Source organism: Sorghum bicolor, chromosome 10 (assembly GCF_000003195.3).
Source record: "Sorghum bicolor cultivar BTx623 chromosome 10, Sorghum_bicolor_NCBIv3, whole genome shotgun sequence".
Lineage (NCBI taxonomy): Eukaryota > Viridiplantae > Streptophyta > Magnoliopsida > Poales > Poaceae > Sorghum > Sorghum bicolor.
This window is the reverse complement of record NC_012879.2, coordinates 44,070,551-44,092,333: the sequence shown is the minus strand read 5'-3', so window position 1 is coordinate 44,092,333 and position 21,783 is coordinate 44,070,551. Positions and strand designations below refer to the sequence as shown.

The 21,783-nt window shown below is 41.1% G+C and overlaps 3 protein-coding genes across 8 annotated transcripts; 1 reads left to right on the top strand and 2 right to left on the bottom strand.

Moving 5' to 3' along the window:
• On the top strand, nucleotides 2,397-5,493 carry LOC8072626. Of its 3 annotated transcripts, none has more exons than XM_021449665.1 (2): nucleotides 2,397-2,809; nucleotides 5,264-5,493. In XM_021449665.1, the coding sequence occupies exon 1, from the start codon at nucleotides 2,468-2,470 to the stop codon at nucleotides 2,804-2,806; it is 339 nt and encodes a 112-aa protein (XP_021305340.1). In that variant the 5' UTR covers nucleotides 2,397-2,467; the 3' UTR covers nucleotides 2,807-2,809; nucleotides 5,264-5,493. The 3 variants fall into 3 exon arrangements, with proteins under 3 accessions (XP_021305340.1, XP_021305339.1, XP_002438480.1); XM_021449664.1 differs by having other exon boundaries at nucleotides 2,398-2,809; nucleotides 5,200-5,493; XM_002438435.2 differs by having other exon boundaries at nucleotides 2,405-2,809; nucleotides 5,211-5,493.
• LOC110431056 (protein trichome birefringence-like 24) lies at nucleotides 6,018-11,138 on the bottom strand. Of its 2 annotated transcripts, none has more exons than XM_021449663.1 (4): nucleotides 10,636-11,138; nucleotides 9,372-9,419; nucleotides 8,435-8,712; nucleotides 6,018-7,272 (listed from the first exon to the last, which is right to left on the bottom strand). In XM_021449663.1, exons 1-4 carry the CDS (start codon nucleotides 10,862-10,864, stop codon nucleotides 6,496-6,498), a joined length of 1,332 nt encoding a protein of 443 aa, XP_021305338.1. In that variant the 5' UTR covers nucleotides 10,865-11,138; the 3' UTR covers nucleotides 6,018-6,495. The 2 variants fall into 2 exon arrangements, with proteins under 2 accessions (XP_021305338.1, XP_021305337.1); XM_021449662.1 differs by having other exon boundaries at nucleotides 9,372-9,455; nucleotides 10,636-11,137.
• Nucleotides 13,575-21,139, bottom strand: LOC110431010. Of its 3 annotated transcripts, none has more exons than XM_021449469.1 (9): nucleotides 20,921-21,139; nucleotides 16,498-16,739; nucleotides 16,360-16,410; nucleotides 16,191-16,264; nucleotides 15,833-16,095; nucleotides 15,524-15,592; nucleotides 14,558-14,616; nucleotides 14,381-14,482; nucleotides 13,575-13,958 (listed from the first exon to the last, which is right to left on the bottom strand). In XM_021449469.1, exons 2-9 carry the CDS (start codon nucleotides 16,709-16,711, stop codon nucleotides 13,822-13,824), a joined length of 969 nt encoding a protein of 322 aa, XP_021305144.1. In that variant the 5' UTR covers nucleotides 16,712-16,739; nucleotides 20,921-21,139; the 3' UTR covers nucleotides 13,575-13,821. The 3 variants fall into 3 exon arrangements, with proteins under 3 accessions (XP_021305144.1, XP_021305146.1, XP_021305145.1); XM_021449471.1 differs by lacking the exon at nucleotides 20,921-21,139 and adding an exon at nucleotides 20,834-20,856; XM_021449470.1 differs by lacking the exon at nucleotides 20,921-21,139 and adding an exon at nucleotides 17,166-17,286.

Sequence of the window (21,783 nt, the reverse complement as noted above, 5' to 3'; positions counted from 1 at the left end):
ATTGATGTGAATACGACTACATCCAAACAAGGCCTTAATTGGAAAACTAGATTTTAAGACTCCTCTAACTTTCGAAACCATTTGATTTACCTCCTTCAATAGAAAAATTAGGATTTTAGGCTCCCTTAACTTTTGAAATCATCTAAATTACCTCTATAAGCAGTGTCGAAAGCAATTTACACTGACATGATGCCATTAGACTTTTAGGGAGGAGAATAAGACTATAGAAAATAAAGAGTTGTGTTTTCAAAAAGTTATCCAAATATTTTTAAGAAATAAATATGTTTCAAAAATACTAGAATGTGACTTAACCTTAAATTTTGATAGAAATTTTGATTTAACTCAAAAAATATGAAACTAATTATATTTTTTTCTAAAATAATGATCAATGTTTTTGTTTCTTTCTTAGAATTATTTGAATCTTATATGGTCTCCTAAATTTTGAAATTAGGCCAAAAATTGAAATGGAGGATGCAAACCAAGACCAATCCTTGGAGACCATAGCATGAATCACCACACTATCCTCCATATAAACTGCAAACACGTTTTCTTAACAGTAATATCTTGCATAACCATTGAGGCATGCACGGAAAATCCTAAATAAAGATATACTCCCTTCATCCATTTATCAGATTTATTTTAGGGTGTGGCAAGGATAAATTAATTCGGCCAGCAAAAAAAGTTGCATGCAGACGGTTGAATTAATTGGACTAGTGAGAGCCGCATGTGTTTGGAAAAAAGGTGAAAATAGTGGTCCCTGGTTTGGAGGGCTGAAGCGCGGCGGACCGCTAGGCAGCGACTGTGGTGGCTTGCGGCAGCGTGCACCTCAATGTTCTCCAGGAATCCAAATCCACCACCCTAGGCCTCCACACGGAATAGGAGGAGGGAGATGGAGGTGCTACTCTTCACAAGGTCTGCCATCTTCTAGCTAGTGCTCGTCCACGAGGAAAAACGATTGTTCGTTTGAGCTTATCTGTTGAATCTATCGGCTATTCAACAGTGTTTTTCTCTCACAATAAATTAACAAACAGTATTTAGATATGGAGCCAAGCGAACAGACGGTCAACCACGAAACAAGGGGCTCAGGACCTCAGACTAGCAACACATGCACGTGACTTGCTCTGATCAGGGCACGGGCGGACCATGGATGTCAGGCCAGCCCCATGCAGAACCCAAGTGCAAAATAACAATAACATTAATTCATTTAATAAGCTACTTTGAGATATGCGCAACTTTTAGAAAGAGAAGTTCCCAAATTGTTTAGAGAGGTAAATTAGATGATTTCAAATGTTGAGAAAGTTCAAGAACTTACTTTCGAATTAAAAGATGTACATCAATTATACAAAGGAAAAAAGTCCAATTTAACTCCCTAAGCTATTTTCGAAGTCTATTTTTTCTCTCTGAACTCTAGAACCAGGGCCTTGTTTAGTTTCAAATTTTTTGGCAAAATGAGCACTGTAGCAATTTCGTTTGTATTTGACAAATATTGTTCAATCATAGACTAACTAGGTTCAAAAGATTCGTCTCGTCAATTCTGACTAAACTGTGTAATTAGTTTTTATTTTTATCTATATTTAATACTTCATGCATATGTCTAAAGATTCGATGTGACGGGGAATCTGAAAAATTTTGCAAAATTTTTTGGGAACTAAACAAGGGCCAGGTAAATCACTTTCCTTAATTTTTAAACTGTTCATTTTACCTCCTGAAACGGTGATTTTCAAAGGTGGTTTTGTCTTTTTTTTATTTATTTTAGCTAGTTTTTTTAAAAATAATAGTAAATCATAAAATAAAAAATCTAATTTTATTGGACTTCACATGAGTAGATCTATATATTGAATATATAGTAGTGTGATTTAGTACAAAGTTTTTGTTGGAGCTTTAGATCTACACTTTTTTGTAATTAATTCCAAACAACAATTTCTATGATCCAATTATGGTAAAATTTTTATTGTGGACTAACTATATATGGTTGAACTGTAGTAAAAATGTCATACTCAGTGAAGTCCAACAAAATTAAATTTTCTATTTTATGATTTACTATGATTTTTCAAATATTCAACTAAAATAAATAAAAAACAAAACTGCCTTTGAAAACCGACCTACAACCAGGTCAGAAAGATAAAATGAATGGTTTTAGAAGTTAAAAAAGGTAGTTTACCAAGTTTTCGAGTTCAAGGATGAAAACTAAATTTTGAGGATAGTTCAGTAGATAAAATGGAGTTTTTCCTTATGCAAATGGATCTCTGTGATCCGTTTTCACCCGTGCTACTGAGTTGAAACTGGCCTGCGGGGCGACGTGGGCTGAGCATCATGTCGTACTGGAGCGTTCCAGTGCTAGGGTAGGCCTCCACGTCGAAGCTCGCTTCAGGCTCGGCCCAGTACGCAATTTTGCCTGCCTCTCTCCTGTCTCCTCTCCTCGTCGAGCGATGGTGGCTGGTGGGGTGGTCCATCAGTAAAGGCCGGAATGGCAAACCACCAGGAGAAGCCCACCACGCCCCCGCCGCCGGAGGGCGGCGTCGCTCGCCCCCGCTTGCCCAGCGGCGGCAGCGCGCACGTGGGCGGCGCGGGGTACCCGAACCCGCCAGATGCCGCGATCCCCGAAGCGGCGACTCTTCGGGACCAGTGGCGGTTCGCCGTGCGGCAGTACAGCCGCTGGTACTCCCACGCCTGGGGCACCGCCATCCTCGCCGGCGCTGCCTTCTTCGCGCTCGGATGGCTTGTCAAGGGGTCGAACCCGCTCCCGTCCCGGGCCGAGCCGCAACACGACGCCAACGGCAAATCCGTCGCTGAGGAGGAGAATTGACTGGTGAGTGGTGAACGCACTTTTCTTTCCTGTTCCACTTTTCTGATATATGTTGGTTCGCAGATACCGGGAACGTTTGGAGAATTGTATGTTGTTTTTCTTGATAGAAACTAGCTTTCTTTTATTTTTATTAATAAGACTTCCATTTGTCAAGAAACAAATTTGGTCGGGGTTAGGGTCTTAGAATGTTCTGGGTTTGCTTAGATGCATATGCATGACTAAATTCCTGTTGGTATATTGTTGAACTTTCAGTACAAGAAAGTTGATTGCTGCAAGTGTTTATATTTGCTAAACTCGGGTAAATTCCAAGGCATGAATTGCAGTTTTACCACATCTTGATCGGCTGAACCATACTAGTGGGTTGATTACTCTAGAGCCCTCATGGGGCTGTGAGTATATGATTGCTGCAGAGTGCTTGGAAGGGAATATTACATTTGGATAATAAAAAGTAATTACTGAGTAATGTTCCCAATTGAGTGTAATACTGTAACATTGGAGTATGCCTTGATCAATGTGTGATTTCTTTTGAAGGTCATGATCATTTCATTGGGTGATCAAAACTTGAGATGGTTTTTGGTCAATGAATGTTTCAATTTTATCCATTTGGACTATTGTTGTCCAATCAATAATTTTACAATATTATTCCGAAGAACATATTATTTCCTTGAAAATTCCATCAAAGAAATATTATTTCAGAATAACTCCTTTTCAAGAAGATTAATTTGCAATAGATCCTACTTTTGTATCAAACTTAGCAGGTGTCAATACTATTATCTCCCATCAATTATGTTTACCTTCTTCCCTGTTTGTTTCTGGATTTCACATTTCATCATCTGGTATTCTATGTATTCAATGTAGAAATTTGGTGGTTTTTATTAGGCTTTCTAGCCTTGTATATGCTGCCTGCTTTTTTTTATATAAGATAAAACACTCGGCTTTTACTTCATTTATTCCTAGTTACTACTTAGTTAATTTATTCAACTATTTTATTGCTGCATATATTGTTTGGCATTGCTGTGGTCTTTTATTGCTTAATCTTATAATCTTTAAACATTAATACCACTGCTACAATTTGGCTAATATTGGGGTGTAATGTTTGACTTAGCAGTAATGTTTCCAGTGGAGTGTTATGCATAGTCACAAAGTTTATGGGTTGATGGGGTCGAGGTTCAGGGTCGCGGAACATGGTACACTACGTTTGAGAGTTTTACACTTTGGGTCGAAATTGAACCTGTGAACCTAGGTCGCGGTCGACAAACCTGGGTAGAGGGTTGATTTCTTCAAACTCGTTTTGTGACTGGTATTATGTTGAAGAATGACGTGATTAATGTGTGATTGCTTTTGATAATAACTTTTATTGGATAACTATTACTTATGCTTTTGTTTTTTTGCTCATGGAAGGTTTTAGTTTTATTCCTTTGGGTCATTAATATCCCCTGAACTTTACTGAAGTGTCCGAAATGTGGATGTTGTTTTTACTATCGTTCCAGGTGCCTATTGAGGACCAGAGTTAACTTTTAAATTGATAAATTCTTTAGTTCAATCATGATGGAATAAGTGTCTTGAATATCAATGACGGCAAATATAGATACATTAGCTGCCATAAAAATACCGAAATTGCAAAGTTCTACATGATCTTGAGGGGCCTCTCTCTCTCTCTCTCCACCTTCCCTATTTGTTTCTTAGGAGGCTGTTTATTGACTGTAGTTATGAGTCATTTTTAATATCATCAGACATGTCATTGTGAAGGTTTGACGGAATCTTGAATTGGCATCTATGAGGTTTGCAGTGTTTAGGGTTAGTGATGGTCATCCACATAACACAACCATCTTCTGAAATTTACAATGGCACCACATAACACAAATAGATGAGTTATGCCAGGCTGCCACCTTGGAGTTTCAAATGATTTTGTTTCATTGAGTAAATCTCACAAACCTACCACTATTTTGATATTGTCACAAAGATACAACTTCTTAAGAGTTAAGCCCATTTCATAAATCGCCACTACTTGGGGTTTCTTTTCACAACTACCTTTTTATCTGTCTTCTATTTCTCGTGAGCTCGTCCCACTATTTCTGGTGCCCTTCCCCCTGCATACAGCAAAGTTGGCATAGGGCCAACTTGCATGGCAAACGACATAGCCTGACATGGATGAGTAGAATAGGGTGTGTTTCAAGTGATCTGTTGCTGACATGTGAGCCCATCTGGTGAGGAATGCAAATTGTCATGGAAATTGTCATCTAAATTTGTGAGAGCAAGACCCAAACAGTGTTGGGTTTGTCAAATGGGCTCAAGCAGTAGTTTGTGACAATTTAGACCAAAATTATGGTGGGTGTCCAAATTACCCGTTTCTGTACTTCTTTTTTGGTTTTCTGAGTTAATCTTTGATAAAGGTACCTTGCAGTTGGTACCCTTCTGCTCGTGCGAAGTTCACACTGGACTGTCAATGGTGAACAGGACTGAAGACAAAACAGAGACTTTGTGTGGCATGGAGCTGTGAACCTGCTTTCTTTCTCTAGACGCAATCAATACTTGCTTTTTGTTTCTCCCCTGTTGTATATTTGCGAAATAAGGGTCCCTTGCTTGTTGCAAGGGAGGCTCTTGAAGGTCTTGTAATGTACAAATGAAATGCTGCCGAATTCATCGTGAAAGAGTTATGTATTATCGTTCCATTGTACATTGGTTTATGGACTTGTTTGCTTATCTGCATTATCCTATATCCAAGCAATGCAGTTTGCCTATATTTGGTTGCCCACAGAAGGCCAGAAGCTATTGATTGGCACAGTGCTTAAAGCAGGTAAAATACAGCATTAACTAATATGTCAGAGTTAATCGTATAAGTAATGTAGATTTGCACAAGCTAATAGAACATGTAACAACAAAATATTCTCATCTCTGTAACTTCTACTGAAAACATGAGATCTCCAGAACATGGAGATGACTACATATAAACAACCAAACTTCAAACTAAACACGTTTTGCTTATATAAATAACCAAACACAATCATACTAAACACAAGTTGTCTATGTACGACAATCAAACAAGACATTAGGTATATTTATACTAGTTTGGATTGTGCTGCATAAGGTCTATAAACTTAAGGTTAATGCAAACAACTAGTCACCTAGACCTATAGATTATTTCAAGAGGATCCATTTTTTTTTATGGATCCATTGTCGATCAGTTGCATGGTAGAATATTCGGTTCTCATATGTTAATCGATGAGCAACATTTCATTAGATACACATTTTCTCTTGGAGAAAGAGACTGAAGAGTTTAAAACGCTGCTACTTGCTAGGCTTTGTTGCGAATATTTGCAGTACATTTTGCACTAGGTATGGATGCACCGTTCTATATATATCGCCACTGTTTATATATTATACTTCCTTTTGGAAGCAACTCAAGTATGAGACTCCTTAGACCACTCTGATACATACAGATATTAAGAAGTAACTGGAGCACTCGGGCGTGCTATCACAAGTTACCTCTTTTACAGCACACCATTAACAACTAATAACAATCCCTCTGCTAGGGAGATTGCTTCAAGAACCACCATTATATCCACCGCGAAGTGATGTTTGAAGCTACACGAATTTCTGGATACCACAAGTTTTTGCAGCAAAGGAGACTTGAGACAATACTGGTGTTGAAATCAGATGCCATGCCTAGGGTACCACCTGATAATGTTTCAGTCCTTTGCCAGCATCTTCATGAGTACATCGTTCCATGCATCAATAGGCCCAGGCAAGCACCAGTGGAGGCAGTCATTCTGGACTTTGGCTGTCATGCCCTTCTCATAAGGATGGTATGCTCTATATGGCCCTGAATGTCCATCAGGCCTTAGGAGAGAGAGCTCAAATGTATCGAGCAGTTTCAGACGGTCACCATCGATAGGACCCTTGTTTGCCACTGCGTTGTCAAACTCCTCTCTCTCAATATGCCACATTTTATTGTCCATTTCTCTGTCACCGGCCTCCCCTGGCTTGAATGGGGCCGTCCTGTTGCAAGTCCCGCCACTGAACCACTCACCATTCTCAAAATGCGAAGGAGCCCACGTTCTGTAGAAGACTACTGGCTTGTGAGGTGAAGATGTGATGAACTGGAAGGCCACCTTGAGTGCCCTGCGGAAGGAGTACTCTGGAGACCTTTCTTTCAGGGTTTTGTTCTGGCAGGAGTGGCAGCCAATCGCAGCTCCATTCTCCCAGTACACTGCAGTTTTGAAGAACCATTGGCCTGTGGATATCACTACGTAATCAAAGCTCTCCCATTGACTAGTCCAATTTTTCTCTAGAACGTCAAGGTGCAGCTGGAGATCAGCAGTAGAAACTCCATCACTGTCCTCAAATATTTTAGCTTTGACCAGGAATGGTGCCCAGATAAGAGAGACTGTGAAATTGTGTGAAGGAAAGTGCCATCTTCTGGATCTGAATGTATCATCATGGTAGACCTCAGTAGCATCTTCGACCTGCAACAACGACAATAAAGTATTTTGGTCCCATGCAAGTTAGAGATGAAACTCAACAACAGCCACAGGAAAAGCATAAAAATTGTACTAGCAGTACTAATAACAATAACAATGACAGGATAATGCATATCTGCCAAAGCTTTTGCTTTTCAAAAATCATACCACGAAGAATTCATGCAAGCACTATTATCTACAAAAGGCACTAGACAATATATTTACAATCAGGTGTTGAGAAAAGCATGTCCTGAGCTCATCAATCCATCTTCAACAAGAACAACTATCTTGTGTGTTCTGTACAATAATACTTGTTGCTCACTAGCTAGCGATATCAAAGGATGTTTCTGAGGGCATCCGTAGTGTGGCGTCAAACCAATCCGACACAGTTTTGACACAGTTTGACCATGTGAAGTAAAATTTGCAAGCTCCAGTATCACATTCGACCATCACTTCAGGAAAACATGACTGCTCATGATGGATCTCCAGTTCTCCGCACCCTGTGCAGTGCCTAACGTGGATTGCACAGTATTTTAATGACCCGGAAGTTGCATGGTTTGACTATTCTGCAGAGTCTGATTTTGGAAGCAGTTGGACTCCTCTAGTGTGCTCTGTTCGGTTAATCGAACTTAACTTTCCCTCAGTTCGGTTTGAGTACACTAGAGCTGCTCTGAAGTGCAAAAGTTAAGGATGTAAACACAAGTTATGTCTAATCAAAAGGTGGTAGGTGCACAATTTCCAGGGCTCCCACTGAAGTTGCAGTGAGAAATGCGAAGACAGATTGAAAAGGATCTTAGTATGCTCATATGTCAGATCAATATCTTTCCCTAATGACACAGGTGAAAGAACTTATCTTCCATCATATTTACAGAAAAAGCATCGCCCTTAGGCTGCTGTGTCTTTACCTTCTTCCTTTTTTATCACTAGTCATATGCATTATACTAAAACCAAAGAATAAAAAAAATATCATGGAAGCCTGGGCTGTTCTCCATGTCTATTTATAGTTAATATAAGGAATTCCTTGTACATGCATATATAGAGAAATAAAAATATAAAACTGGAGAAAGTGATGTAATAAAAGCACATTGCACATTGCCAGAGAAAAATGAACCAGACACAAATATCAGCACCTTAAATGTTAATGTACGTGTAAAAAATTATGGAATACCTTAGAAAGAAGACAAAGCAATGACTGGACATGGTTGCGAAGGATGGAATCACCAATAAGTGCCCAATGCTTGCCCTTCATGCCATCCAGAAACTTCTTGCCATCAAATGGTGGTACCTCACAACCATATGGCTTCCATCTCCAATTGAGATAATCTGTGTCAGGCCTTCCATTTGTCATACAGTTCTGAGGAGACTCAATGAAGCGGCAGCTTGCATTAGTGTAAGCTGGCCCTGATGAATTGGGAACCCACTCGCCATGGAAAAGATCACAACTTTCTGCATGCACAAAAGAAAATATGTAGCCAAATACTGATGAAAGAACTAAAGAAAAGTTTTTTGTCCAAACATATGAAAATGAAACTGGACCACACAATTTAATTCCTTAAGAATATTAAAAATACTTTACAAGTTACTGTAGTTTTGCATGGAGAAAGCATGGGCTGGTGATAACAAGCCAAGAAACTGGATAGATTGTCCAAATCTAGTCTAGGGTTCCCTCTGAAGTTTGTTCTCAAAACAAGAAGAAAAAACCGCATACCTTTACCTTCCTTCAAGCTTTGGATGAAAGGGGTTGCTCAAGGAATTTGAGCACAGGAATATTATGGACATTATTCAAATTCTAACTAAATGCTAGGGATTTAGGTCCAAGCAAGACCTTTAGTGTTTAACACTTAACTAAGTTTGATAATATTTTCCAACCTAAACAGATTTCCCCCAATGCAATGATTTACTGCCTGAAATGCCAAACAGTCCTCAAGTAAAACATAGGCTAATCAATGATTCCATCCCAGCATCTTAGGAGCATACGTTCTGGTTTGGGGAACCTTCCTTCTTATCTAGAGCTGTTAGAGGTTCTGAAGAGGTCAAAGTAAAAATCCTTCTCAAGTAAAACATAGGCTAATCAATGATTGCATCTCAGCATCTCAGGGGCATACCTTCTGGTTTTGGGGAACCTTCCTTCTTGTCTATAGCTGTTAGAGGTTCTGCAGAGGTCAAAGTAAAAATCGCATCATCCGTTTCTGTTAAGCAGGAGCAATATATTAGAACAAGACAAGAACCAAACAAGCTGGAGTAGTTATTTTGTTAATATATCTATTGGAAATAAAAAGAAAAGAATAAAAAGGTGAGTCACACTTGACGACAAGAAACAGCGCATTAGTCTAATCCCATTTGAAGATCTACTTAAGGGCATCCGCAACGGGAGGCTATGTCGCCAGCTTTCATCCTACATGGAGGCCAGAGCGAGGAAAGAGAGCGCTCGCTAGCGACGAACAAATTGCCCAACAATTTCTTGTAGCCCGAGGATCTGAGAGATGAACAAATGGGACTAGGTGAGAGAGTATGAGTAAAATAGAATTCTTAGACTTCTCTCTCATCCAGCTCCTCTAGCGACTTCGCCGGCCTTGTTGCGGACGCCCTAAGGTGGCTTGTGTGGCTGCACTTCAATCCACCTCGATCAGCCCACGTGGATTGAGGTGGATAGGAGTGCAGCGAAACAAGGCCTACTCGGATCCTTATATGGAATCCCAAAGCAAAAGGCTCCCGCCTTTCCATACACGATGTAGAAAAGCTTGCTCGTATCACTAAACTAATGGAAGTGATCAAACCAACACCTCCATCCTCCCTCTGCAGTCTGCTGATATCTTGATCAAATACATGCAAATAAGAAATGCCACAGAAGTGGAATGTAGAAGAACATTCATCTAGAGTCAAACAGAACAAGTACATAATAAATTAAACACAAGTAAAGCCAGGGGATCCTCGCATTCCCCCCTGAGGATTAAACAATTCAAGATACTCCGTCAGCAGAGCATGTTAAATTAATAGGGAGCACTAGCAGATCTTTGGAGCAATTCTGATAATCCTCGGATCTTTTAGCATGCACATTTAATATCCTTTTTGGTGTTTAACCAACAACCCGTGGTATAAGCATTTCCATTCCATCGTAGTTTCAGCATTTGAGATATTTGCTACTGCTCTTCTCCGGCTACAATCACAATTCTCCAGATTCTGGTAACACAAAATGATCATCTTTCCATGATGCAAATCCCAACCAAACCCCATGGCAGAGCGTGTGTTCGTGGGACCGTGAGGAAGCACGGCTCAATCCTTTCTCTTGTCTTGTTTCAAGAAACGACAAAAAAAGAGAGAGAGGAAAAGTGCCGTAAAAAAAAAAAAGACATTCCAAGAACCGCTCACCGACGGAAGGAATCCCGCCGCCGCCGGTTCTTTCCCTCCCCGGCGCCGCGATAAGACGAGCGCCCCCCTCTGGCGCGGCGGTGGGCGGCAGGAGGTAGGCCGCGGGGCCGACCAGCAGCCGCAGTGCGAGGCCCGCGAGGATCACGAACAGTACCAGCTTCAGCGCCGACCCGGCGCCCACCACCGCCTTCCTCTGCTGCGCAGGCGTCGGCGGCCACTCCATCCCCATCCCTCTCGACACGCCCCCGGCTCCAAATGATCTCGGAGGCGGGCAACAGCGCCACCGAGGACTACTGACACAGTGACACTGCAGGTCTGAAGCCGGACTACAGCTGCGATTGTCGTGTCGGTGGCTCCGCGCTCGGCGGTCGGCGGTGACGGTGGAAGTGTTGCCAGGTCTATATGGAGTTATGTGGGGTCCTGCTCCTGCCTGGTCTGGTCTGGTCTGGTCTGTGACAGCTACAGTCAAGACGAACGGAAGCGCGGTGAAGAAGCCAACAAGGAGCGCCGCATCTTTTGCTGCTAGCTAGGCGCGCTTTCACCGGACGCGTCACGCACGCGTGCTTGTTGTGAAAGCGTACTTGGTTTTGTTCGACTTAGGACTTGTTTACTTAACTCAAAAATCAAAAAAAATTTCAAGATTTTCTGTCATATCGAATCTTGCAGTACATGTATGAAACACTAAATATAGACAAAAATAAAAAATAATTTTACAGATTACCTGTAAATCACGAGATGAATCTTTTAAACCTACTTACTCCATGATTGGACAATGTTCGTCGAATAAAAACAAAAGTGCTACAGTTCTAAAAACCAAAAAATTTTCCGAACTAAACAAGGCCTATCTGGTTTTACATATCTATGTGAGCAAGCTGCTGGAAGGGAAACAAATATCAGCATAATACTGTACTAGTTGTGTAATTTCACATCACTCTTGTCTTGTGAAGTCTAAGATGTGCCGGAGATTATTACATGGCAATGTAGGTTATACTCAATGTAGGGATATATTGTATTGTATCGTTGTGTGACATGTCGTTTATTAGTGGTGTATAAGATACAAGGCCGTGCCGGCAAAAATTAAGGCCCTGTTCTAAGATCTAAAATAGGCCAACTTATAGCACTGAGTAACTAAGAATATTTTCTATACAAGCCACGAATTGTAGATATATCTTAAAAGAATTCGGTTACTTGTTGGTTTCTAGCCTCCAAGTACCAATTATCTCAATTTTTTTATGGATACATAACACTATAATATAGTTTGATACTTGCCAACACACCTTCTTCCATTGTCCATCGCCAACGCTCTTTATTTTGCACTTTAGTGTTAACACTTCAGTATTGACTCGAGATTCCTTAGCTATCTTATGGAGACGTGACTCAGCAAGTTGAATTAGACACGGAGTAGTCAGACTGATGAAAAAATGGTTTACATGAAACTATATGGTGCCACATAAGAAGAAATAATGTAGCAAATTTTATAGTTGACACAAGTATTTATCATAAACTCCACACAGAAAAGTCAGCATAAAATATTTAATATTAATTATTAATGAGCTATAATTTTGAGGCCCCTAAAAATTTGAGGCCCTGTAGCGTCGCACGGCCCGCACACCCTTGTGCACGGCCCTGATAAGATAATGAGAGTGTATGTGCAAACCACAAGAAATTTAGTTGATGTTGTGACAAGATTTAGACCCTGTTTGACACCGCTCAACTTCAAGAGTAAAGCTATTTTTTAGAAAATAGTTTTATGAGCAATTTTCTAGATGAAACTGAGCTATTTTAGAAAAAATATTTGGTAAAATAGCTCCAACTACTTCTTGCATAGATGAGAGAGAGAGAAATGAGAGAGAGAGCTGCAATAAGTTATTTTCAGCTTCATCCTAACTTATGTCTTTGTGAGAGGAGAAAAAAATAACTTCATCCATGAAGTTATTTTAAAAATAAGTGTTTGACAAAAAAAATTTTACAATAGCTAATGAAGCTGTTGTAAGCTGTACCAAACAGGCGCTTAAACTAACCAACGTAGAAGTATATGATAATACACACGGTCACCTCAATAGTAGGGTCGCGGCAAGATTGGCATATAGCTGTAGTAAATGAGACGAGGAAGGGGCATGAGCTAAACCTAGACTGGACGTGATTGTCTAAACTAGTAACCGGTAAAGAGAAAGTAGTGTGTGTCATATAAACGTTGTGTAACAGAAGATCGATGTTCTGCGCGGGATGGGTCCGTGATTTGGTGGGGAAGGATTCACTCCTAGATAAAAATCACACTAAAATAAAACACAAATAATATTCCAAATTTGATTGGGATGACGATGTCAGGTGATTTATTAGACACCACTAACTAAATACAGAAATTGAATTAAGAGATTGGTAGACGATGTTTTTCTCCTTGAACCCTTCATTTTAACTATATATAAAAGTTTGGATTCTGGAGTTTTTTTTTCCTTAGGGGTCGGGGCCGGGTTTGCTCTCGGAGATGATTCTAGCTACTGGCATCTTCTCGTGTAGAGGAATTTTGCTCATATAATAAAAATAATAAGTAAGTCCTAAAGTCAGTCATCAGTCAAAAAAATTAGAGATATATTGGGAGGTTTTGAAAACTCAGCAGGTGGGGGTCAACGCTTACGTTACATACAGGAATCTCCAGCAATGAATTTTAAACACTCTTGATCAGCAATGAGTTCTCCCGTGAAAATTAAGTCGGCCAATTTAATAGTTTAACTAATCGGTTGTTTTATGGTAAAAAATAGTTTGAACCATCTAGCTATGCTACATCAGTCAGTAATTTATGATTTGCTAATCAGTTTTGGTTCTCGGTTTGTGACAATATGAGTTGACACCGATTCACCCAGGATGTATTACTCGAGCTGGTGGCAGAAACAAGGCGTAGAGTACGTACTAATTATTTACCGCAGGTTTGTGTGACAAGATGAAACCGAAAATGGATTTGCTTCGCCCATAATCAATAATCAGTCACCGGATTACCGGACTCATGGTCACACACCTGAGATTAGTAATGTCGGTCACCCTTTACATCTCAAGCTGTCAGTCAGTCGCTAGGAAATGTCAGAGCCTCTAGAGAGAGAATAAAATGCCATGCTTAAGTGGCAGGACCTAAACAAAAGCAAATGTTCCTAGGCCAAAAATTCTGTCACAAAACAGTTGGCACATTGGAAACTATCTGATTTGCGATTGTGCACGGTGTTGACGCTGGTCCTCCTTCAGCTTCTCCCTGGGCGAGAGCTTGTCGCCGATCAGTGTGACCTTCCAGCACTCTGCTTGAAGTATGAAAACTGAACCAGCTTTTGGTACAACTGCAGGTTCCAAAGTAGTAAAGTTGCTTAAAAAGTCTACAGTTAGAATAACAGAATTTCACATGTGCAAGAGATATCAATATCGGCATGCCTTTGACAATAACATTTCATTTGTTTGTAAGTTGTAACGAGATGAAAAATCATGGCTGCGGTGAACCTCCGATCATGAAAGTTTCAGATCATGAGCCGTAAAGGTGTTTCGTTCAGAACAAAGGCTATGGATCACAAACAATTATTTCACAACTCAACAAGTATCCTATGGAGGTAGAGCTATCGAAGAATAGTGGCATTTACAGTAGATGGAATCTAGCAATAGAACAAGGCTGCTTATAATCACTTTAAGGGCCATTTTGCTACACAAAATAAAATACAAATAATGCAAATGATTCACAATACAGCACCAGAAAGAGAAGGATAGGTACCTCGGAAGCGGTTGTCCTCGGATATAATTCCAAATGTCTCTGCAGTATCCCGAATCATGATGCCGTTTACACCTTGATATGAAGCAGCTTTACATTCTGCCACTGGATACCTCAAAGAAATGTAAGCATGATTGAACTAAAAAAAGGTTAAATAAAGTAAACCAGCATATGGATCACCTATTAGAAGGGCCCCGTGAAGATCTGCTGAAAGAAGGTTTTCAGACAATTTCTTTTTCCTGTGGGGAAGACAGCACATGTAATTAGCTCATATAGGGTACAGATTACAGGAACGAGCACAATGACAGAGTTTACATCCAAGTTTTCCAAAAGATCGAGTTGGTCCCCTGCTCTGAGTGCGCTTGTTTTGCACTCAGGATAATCAATGCTTTTCTTGTTTGTTCAAATCTTCAAACTCCTTAATATTTCATAAAACATTATGCTTATATCCTAACAAATGGCTTGGTACTTTTAGTTTAGTCCCTACGGTCAATAAATTTCAGTTCAAGGAACTACTAGGGTCTTTGAGTGGTCTCGAAGTATATAAGAAAGCGCATTTTACTGTACTGTATAAAGTCTGGAAATCAGTGTAACTCTTAACTATTTGGTACAGTAGACATATTGTGTTAAAATCCAACATGTTATATGATCAATCTATCACTATAGCATTCTAAACAGAACCAATTCAGTATATGTTTGGGTGTTTGGGTGTGTGCTTGTGTGGGTTTGTATTCTAAATACTTTCTTCTCATTAATGCAATGATCCAAAAGATGTCCTGCCTGCGCATTGAAGGGAAAAAAAAGGTTCAACTGGAGACAGTAGCGGAGCCAAAAGCTTTTAGGAGCCCAGGCGATCCTCATTATGCAAAATTATTTAGCTAGCAAAATATAGTATTCTTCTTTGATATAAAGAAAATTTTCTTTCGAACTTCACCGACGAGCCCGGCGGATGGCCAGGCGGTGGCTCTGCCACTGAGGCACTGACTAAAGAGTTATAGCAGCAGAACACTCAAAGACTAACTGCCTTTTATCTTGTTGAGTTTCAGTATAACACATGGATTTTATTTACCCCAAAAAGACGTAAAGAATAAAAGGGCAGATAAGAGGTCCAAAATAGCAGACAGAAGGACTATTGTGGAGTCATACGGGGTTACTTTCATAACCTCTCTGATATAATCCTTCCACATCTCATGCATTGGTTTATAGAAGTCATACCTGCAAGACCAAGAATGTCAGGTGCTTGTGTAGACTCCAAAGTTTTTTTTTTAACGTTAGACTCCAAAGTTAATAAGGGTATTATTTAGAGATTTGAGCAAAGATATAAACTGTAGTTTCGTTCATTAAGAAACGCTGTTTTATTCCCATTCGTGTAAACTGAAGAAACCAAAAACAGTCATGTTTTTTGGTGGTGAGGTATCAACCTATGGGAGTATGGGCAACCAGAACAAAACTTACTTGTGGAATGTACCATCTAAATCAAATGAACCACATTTCTTATGTTGTTTCAGAGACATGTGCCTTTTTGATCGCTTTGAATGAATCAGCAAAGATCTTGCTTGGGCATCCACTAATCTAGGACCCCTCTGAACATAATTATCCAAAAGGATCCCTTTTTCCAGCTTCAACTTTTTGGCTCCCTTTGTAATTTTCCCAGCATCTCCGCCTTTCTGAATTATGTCATATATAACACTGTGAACAACCTCTGTGCCATCCAAATCCTAAACCAAAGTTCACCATAGCGAATATTAGAGGTTGTAAAATAACATATAACAATAAAATTTATACCAAGAACCCATACAAAAGGAAGATTTACCGAGACACCATCTTTGGACAAATTGTCATGAAAGGCACAAGAAAGTTCGCCATACACAGGATTGATTTCTTCACCTACAAAGTTCAAAGTATTTGTTGCACAGGTACACAGCCATACACTTGATACATGTGCACACATAGAGAGAGAGAGAGAGAGGTAGGTCGGTTACCTGAGGATGCAGAAGGCTTTTGTTGGCGATTAGAACTGGAAAATGCTACCCCTGAAAAGCAGCAGCAGCATGATGGAAAATGCTGATAAACAAAATCTTGCCTGATTGCATAAAAAAGAATAATGAAGAAAACAAAACCTTTATGAGGAGAAGGCTGGGCATATGTTTGACGAGGAGTGATTTCTGGACCTTTGCCTTTCCTTGGTGCATCAAATTTAGGCTTAGGGGTATTGAAATTGCTCTTCTTCTGACTCTTAACCTGTTCATCTTGCAATTTCTTAGCTTTTGCAGCAGTATACTGTTGCTGAAGGGCTTCCAACGTGCGTTTTTTCTGATCAGAGATAGTCGACATTGATCCTTTAGGAAGCCAATACCAGATACTGAAACAACAAAAAGCTATACCTTAACATGGCAACATCCCAAAATATTTGAAGCTGCACGAGCACAACAAATGTCTATAACTACAATTGGATACTGAAAAAGGCTACTCCTTCCGATCACAAATGTAGAAGACAATCTAGCTTTGTTCTAAGTTAATTTTTTTTGCTTGAACTACCAACATGTAAAAAAACTCATACAAATTAGTAATATAAGCTGGATGTTTCTAGATTCATGATGAAATACACTTCCATAAAAACGATCGATCATAGATGCTATTTAACATAATATGCTTTCATCGATAAACAGTTTCATGATAGATTCTATTTAAGATAATATATTTTTATCAATATTCAGAGTTAAATTGCAGACTATCCTAATGGACTTTGATTAGTGATCGTGTAATTGGAGCAAGTACCAAGTAGTACCTTAAAAGTGTGACAAACAGTCCAGTGTGTTTGCAAGTGCATAGCACACACCTTAACTGACACCCAACAAGACAACTGGCAAATGATCATAGCCTCATACATAATATTAACCAAATGGCTACGGTGGCTGTGGACCTAGCAAATCGAAGGGAATATTGTCTCAGTAGCACACTTGGTGAAGAATGTTTTGCTAGCATACTACTATTTCAGCTGTATATGCAATTTTAGCACTATCTATCTCCTCTCTGTCTCTCTCCATTACATCACTCTATTAATTGAGGAGCCCCTGCACCATAAACACATGTTTCGATCTGAGACAGCTCCTCTGGTGTGTTATTTCATCAGCCCCCCGCATGCCTGCAGTTGCTCCTATCCAGGGTTTGTCTGTTGCTTTTGATCAACTTTAGCTGTCCCTGATGGATTCAGCAGCATACCAATGATCTCTAGTCACGATGATGGTGGTGGTGGTCGAGCTAAAGGAAACCTGCTCTTTTGAGAGAAATGGGGATATGCTTGTCAGGTTGGATATGAGGACGTTGCGGTAGTCATGGTGCTATGGACATTGGGTCAGAGCGGAGCTGCGGTAAACTATGCAGCACAGATACGGCAATTTCCTAAAAATCCGATACACATATACATTTTACTATTTAAAAATAAAAAGATAACAACGCTTATTAAAACTGATATAAAAATAAAACATTGCAATCTAGACTTAAGTTCTATTATTATAGAACAGCAGGTCTCAAGTTTCAACTCTCAAATTCCCAGATATAGTAGTCTCAAATATATATAGGAAAGTAATAAAAGGCATTCAGGCTCACATCAAGTTCCTATTTCCTCATTTGTTTCATTCTCATCCTCAACATCAAGCCGCACATCACCCAAACCAAAAGACACAGCTTGCAATTCAGGCTCATCAAGTGGGAGAGATCAAGGAGGAGAGGTCAGTCACTTAGAGAATGCCAATATGACAAAGTGAACCAAAAGAATCTCCTCCCGCATCCCACTGTCTTGTATGCATCAGTTCTACTTGACAGATGCCTCAGTGGGGTGCAAAGAAATCAAGCAACAATAGAGTAGATCGAGAAGTGAGAACAGGGAAGGGCAGTGGTGGACCAAGGTTTTCGACATGACTAGGGCCTGTTTGGTTTGAAGCCAAACCTTGCCACACTTTGCCACTCCTAAGTTTAGTAGAGTTTGATCAAGTTAGCAGCTGTTTGGTTGTAGCCACTAACTCTGGAAAGATTCTTTTTCTATGAGCTCGGACCCACATGTCGGTGACTACAAAAAGTGTGCAAGATTCCCCTAGGCTAGCCAAAATGCAATTTGATGAACTAACTTAGCCAAATATGACAAGAAATTGTGGCAAACATTGGCACTCTTAGTATACAAAACTACCTATACATATCGGTTCACATATCAATAAAATAGAGATATAAAAGAAAATGCACATATTTAAACATCAATTTTTTTGGTCCGACAATAAACTATATAAAAACAAGAAAAAACATAAAGAAAAACAAATCAATGCATAATTATTGGAAATTTGCTTCAGATGAGGCCACCATGCATATCTTTATAGAGACAAGTTAAATATATAAATAAAAATAAGAGACACACAATTAAATTAGTTATTTATCCTACATTGCTAATCGATATTCTAATGGTCCTCTTCATATAATGTTATATGCTACTACAGAATAAAATGGAATCACATTGTGTGGATGGTTACTGAGCGACTAAATGCATATATACATTTATTTCAGAATTCGTATATAAATGAAAAAAGTGCTGAACAGCAGAAAGTACCAAAGAGGAGGAAGGGACCGAGGGAATCAGCACTCAACTGGGCTAGGGGCCGGACCCGGACGGGCAGACGCCCAGGGGGGCTCACGGCCGGACGGGGCCAGAGGCCTGGAGCCTCGGAGGTCGGGGGGCGGCGTCCGGCGTCCGGCGCCCTGCGCGCGCGCCTGCACAGAGACGGGAGGGCGGCCGGTGGCTGGCGCTGCCTCACAGAGCCGCGGTGGGCCGGGACCCGCGGCCGGCGGCCTGCGCTGATCCGGCAGGGCGGACGGCGGACGGCGTGGTGGCGGTTTGGGCGGCTGGCGCCTGGTGGCCGATCGGCAGTGGACCGGCGGCGGCGCAACGGCGGGGTGGCGCTCGCAGCTCGCAGACTGCTTCTCCCGTGCGGCGGCAGTCAGCAGGGTGAGGTCTCTTAGTGTTGGGCCTTTACATATTGGGCCAATGACTAGGGCCTGGGTTCCAGGGGCCTAGGCCCAGGTCCGGCCTGGGGAAGTCGATGAACTCACGGTGGTCACGGAAAGGGACGGGGCTCAGCTGATCTCTAAATCGGTTTCACTGATTTTGAAGCTAGGCCTTGTTTAGTTCCAAAAAATTTTAAGAAATCGACACTGTAACATTTTTATTTGCATTTGATAAATATTGTCTAATTATAGACTAACTAGGCTTAAAAGATTCGTCTCGTCAATTCTGACCAAACTGTGCAATTAGTTTTTATTTTCGTCTATATTTAATGCTCCATGCATGCGTCTAAAGATTCGATGTGACGGAAAATCTGAAAAAATTTTTGGGAACTAAACAAGGCCTTACTCGTGTGTGATTTTGTTTTTAAAAAAAAACGTGTGATTTCGGACATTCTCTCCTTCGCCGATGTGTGATCTGACATACAACACAACTTTTAGCTTCCGTGGAAGATTTAGTAAGGAGAATAAAAGACATTGTTGTCCCTACACTTATCTTCACCTCCTACATACCATGCATGTGTGAGAGAGAAGCTCATGCTGTTATGTTGGGTGAGTAGATATGACAATTCAGTGGAGTTAATTTCAGTGGATTCTATGCATAACTATCCAGGTACTATACAGATATGGCTATTTCATGTTTAATGCATTGTCTGAACTCTGAATATAAGCCTTGATTTGAGGGCAAAAGCAACCTTCCAATCCATGACAAATTTGTGATTTAGTTGGTATATTATACTAACAGATGCAACACTGAAGGCCTAAATAGTTCCACGGGCTGTCATTGCTGAGTCAGCCATGTGCTTTTCAAAACTGCATATATATCCTCCGTAGTATTTCTGAATCTACACAGATAATGTTGTCAGTAACATTCATAATGAAACTTTTTTTGCTGCATCAGTCATAATTGTGTCTAGCTAAATGGCAACCATGTGAAACTGTACACTAGCAAACATGTGGAAGAGCTGCACACCTTTTGAATTATGTGGCATACTATGGCAACCGTAGTTCTTTGCTTTGTGACTGTTTCTCTTTGCTTTGCCTGTACAGTTTCTTTAGGTTTCTTGTACCTAACTCCTCTCATTTATAAATAGAAATTGGCACATTGGTTCCAGTTCATTAGAATAAAAAGGCAGCCTTAGTTATTTGTTTTATTACTTAAAAGAAAATCTCCTTATGTGCTCTCTTCACGGGCTGAAAATCAGCAATTGAATACTCAGCATGTGACACTGGCTGTACAATCAGTAAAGACCTATGTAGGCATATTTGTTAGATCTAACCGAGTAGGCATATTTCTATTGCTGAAGTGGAGAGAGACTTTCTTGAGCACCTATTTTTACTGGTTTTACGGCTGAAATGCTGGATGCTTTTAAACGAAAAGAACTAAAGAAGCAGTGAGTGCCTGACCTCTTTGGGACTATCTGAATCACGAATTCATGACCAGATCCCTGAAAGAGATCAACCTCCAACACAGCGATGGTAAAGAATTGGTACCGGATGCGGCCGATGGATCTGATGCGGCGACGGATGCGGATGCGGCCGCGGAGCACGGAGACGGCGCTCGACCCACTGCTCTCCCTCCTCCCCGACCGCTCCCTCGACCTCCTTGTCCTCACGGCATGGGGTGTGCGAAGCGGCGGCGGCGGCGGCCGTGCGTGTGCGAACTGCGAAGAGGGAGAGTCTGAGCGTAACTCGTAGGCTGAGGGCAATGGTTAGGTTGTGGGCTACTGGGCTGTAATTCGTGAATAAACCAAACCAGCCATCTATAACCCAAATCTATCCGGCCCATGACGAACTTAAAAATTATTACTCCCAATCCATAGCCATTTGATGCACGGCAACGTATCCTATACAAACTAGGCATTCCGTGTAAACTTATAAACTAACGATTTGGATCATAGGATTATCATCTAATGGCTGTGTTAAGAGGTGGGTTACTTTTCAAAAAAACCCCTCCCACCGTCCGTCAGGCCGTCGCTCCATCCCGTCCGTCTGGACGCCGCACGTACGTATCCGCTCGTATCCGTATCGTCAGGCCGTCGCTCGTATAGATTGGAAGGCAAGTCACGAACGCCGCCGTCGGCCTGCACACGATCGGTCGCCCGATCGTCTCTCCCCACGCCTCGTCCGCCGGCTTGCCCCACGCCTGGCACTCGATCGGTAGCACGTACGCATTACCTCGCCGACGGCCGCGCGCCGATTTTTTGCGGCTGTGATGGAGGAGCCCCGGCCGCCAGCCTCCACCGAGAAGACGAAGGACCCCCGTGGTGACGTTGCGACTGTGATGGCTGGCACCGTGACGATGCCCACGAACTCCACTCCGATGGTGGCGACGCCGCCGCCATGCTGTCCACAAA

What these genes read in the sequence shown, in the direction of transcription:
- LOC8072626 (XM_021449665.1), top strand. Translation starts at nt 2,468, where the DNA reads ATGGCAAACCACCAGGAGAAGCCCACCACGCCCCCGCCGCCGGAGGGC.
- LOC110431056 (XM_021449662.1), bottom strand. Translation starts at nt 10,864, where the DNA reads ATGGGGATGGAGTGGCCGCCGACGCCTGCGCAGCAGAGGAAGGCGGTG. An exon ending in AGGTTCCCCAAAACCAGAAG is followed by an intron (nt 8,713 to 9,371) that starts GTATGCCCCTGA and finishes TTGTGCATGCAG; the next exon opens with AAAGTTGTGATCTTTTCCAT. An exon ending in TGCTTTGTCTTCTTTCTAAG is followed by an intron (nt 7,273 to 8,434) that starts GTATTCCATAAT and finishes TCGTTGTTGCAG; the next exon opens with GTCGAAGATGCTACTGAGGT.
- LOC110431010 (XM_021449469.1), bottom strand. Translation starts at nt 16,711, where the DNA reads ATGTCGACTATCTCTGATCAGAAAAAACGCACGTTGGAAGCCCTTCAG. An exon ending in CCAGCCTTCTCCTCATAAAG is followed by an intron (nt 16,411 to 16,497) that starts GTTTTGTTTTCT and finishes GCTGCTTTTCAG; the next exon opens with GGGTAGCATTTTCCAGTTCT. An exon ending in TTAGATGGTACATTCCACAA is followed by an intron (nt 15,593 to 15,832) that starts GTAAGTTTTGTT and finishes TTGGTCTTGCAG; the next exon opens with GTATGACTTCTATAAACCAA.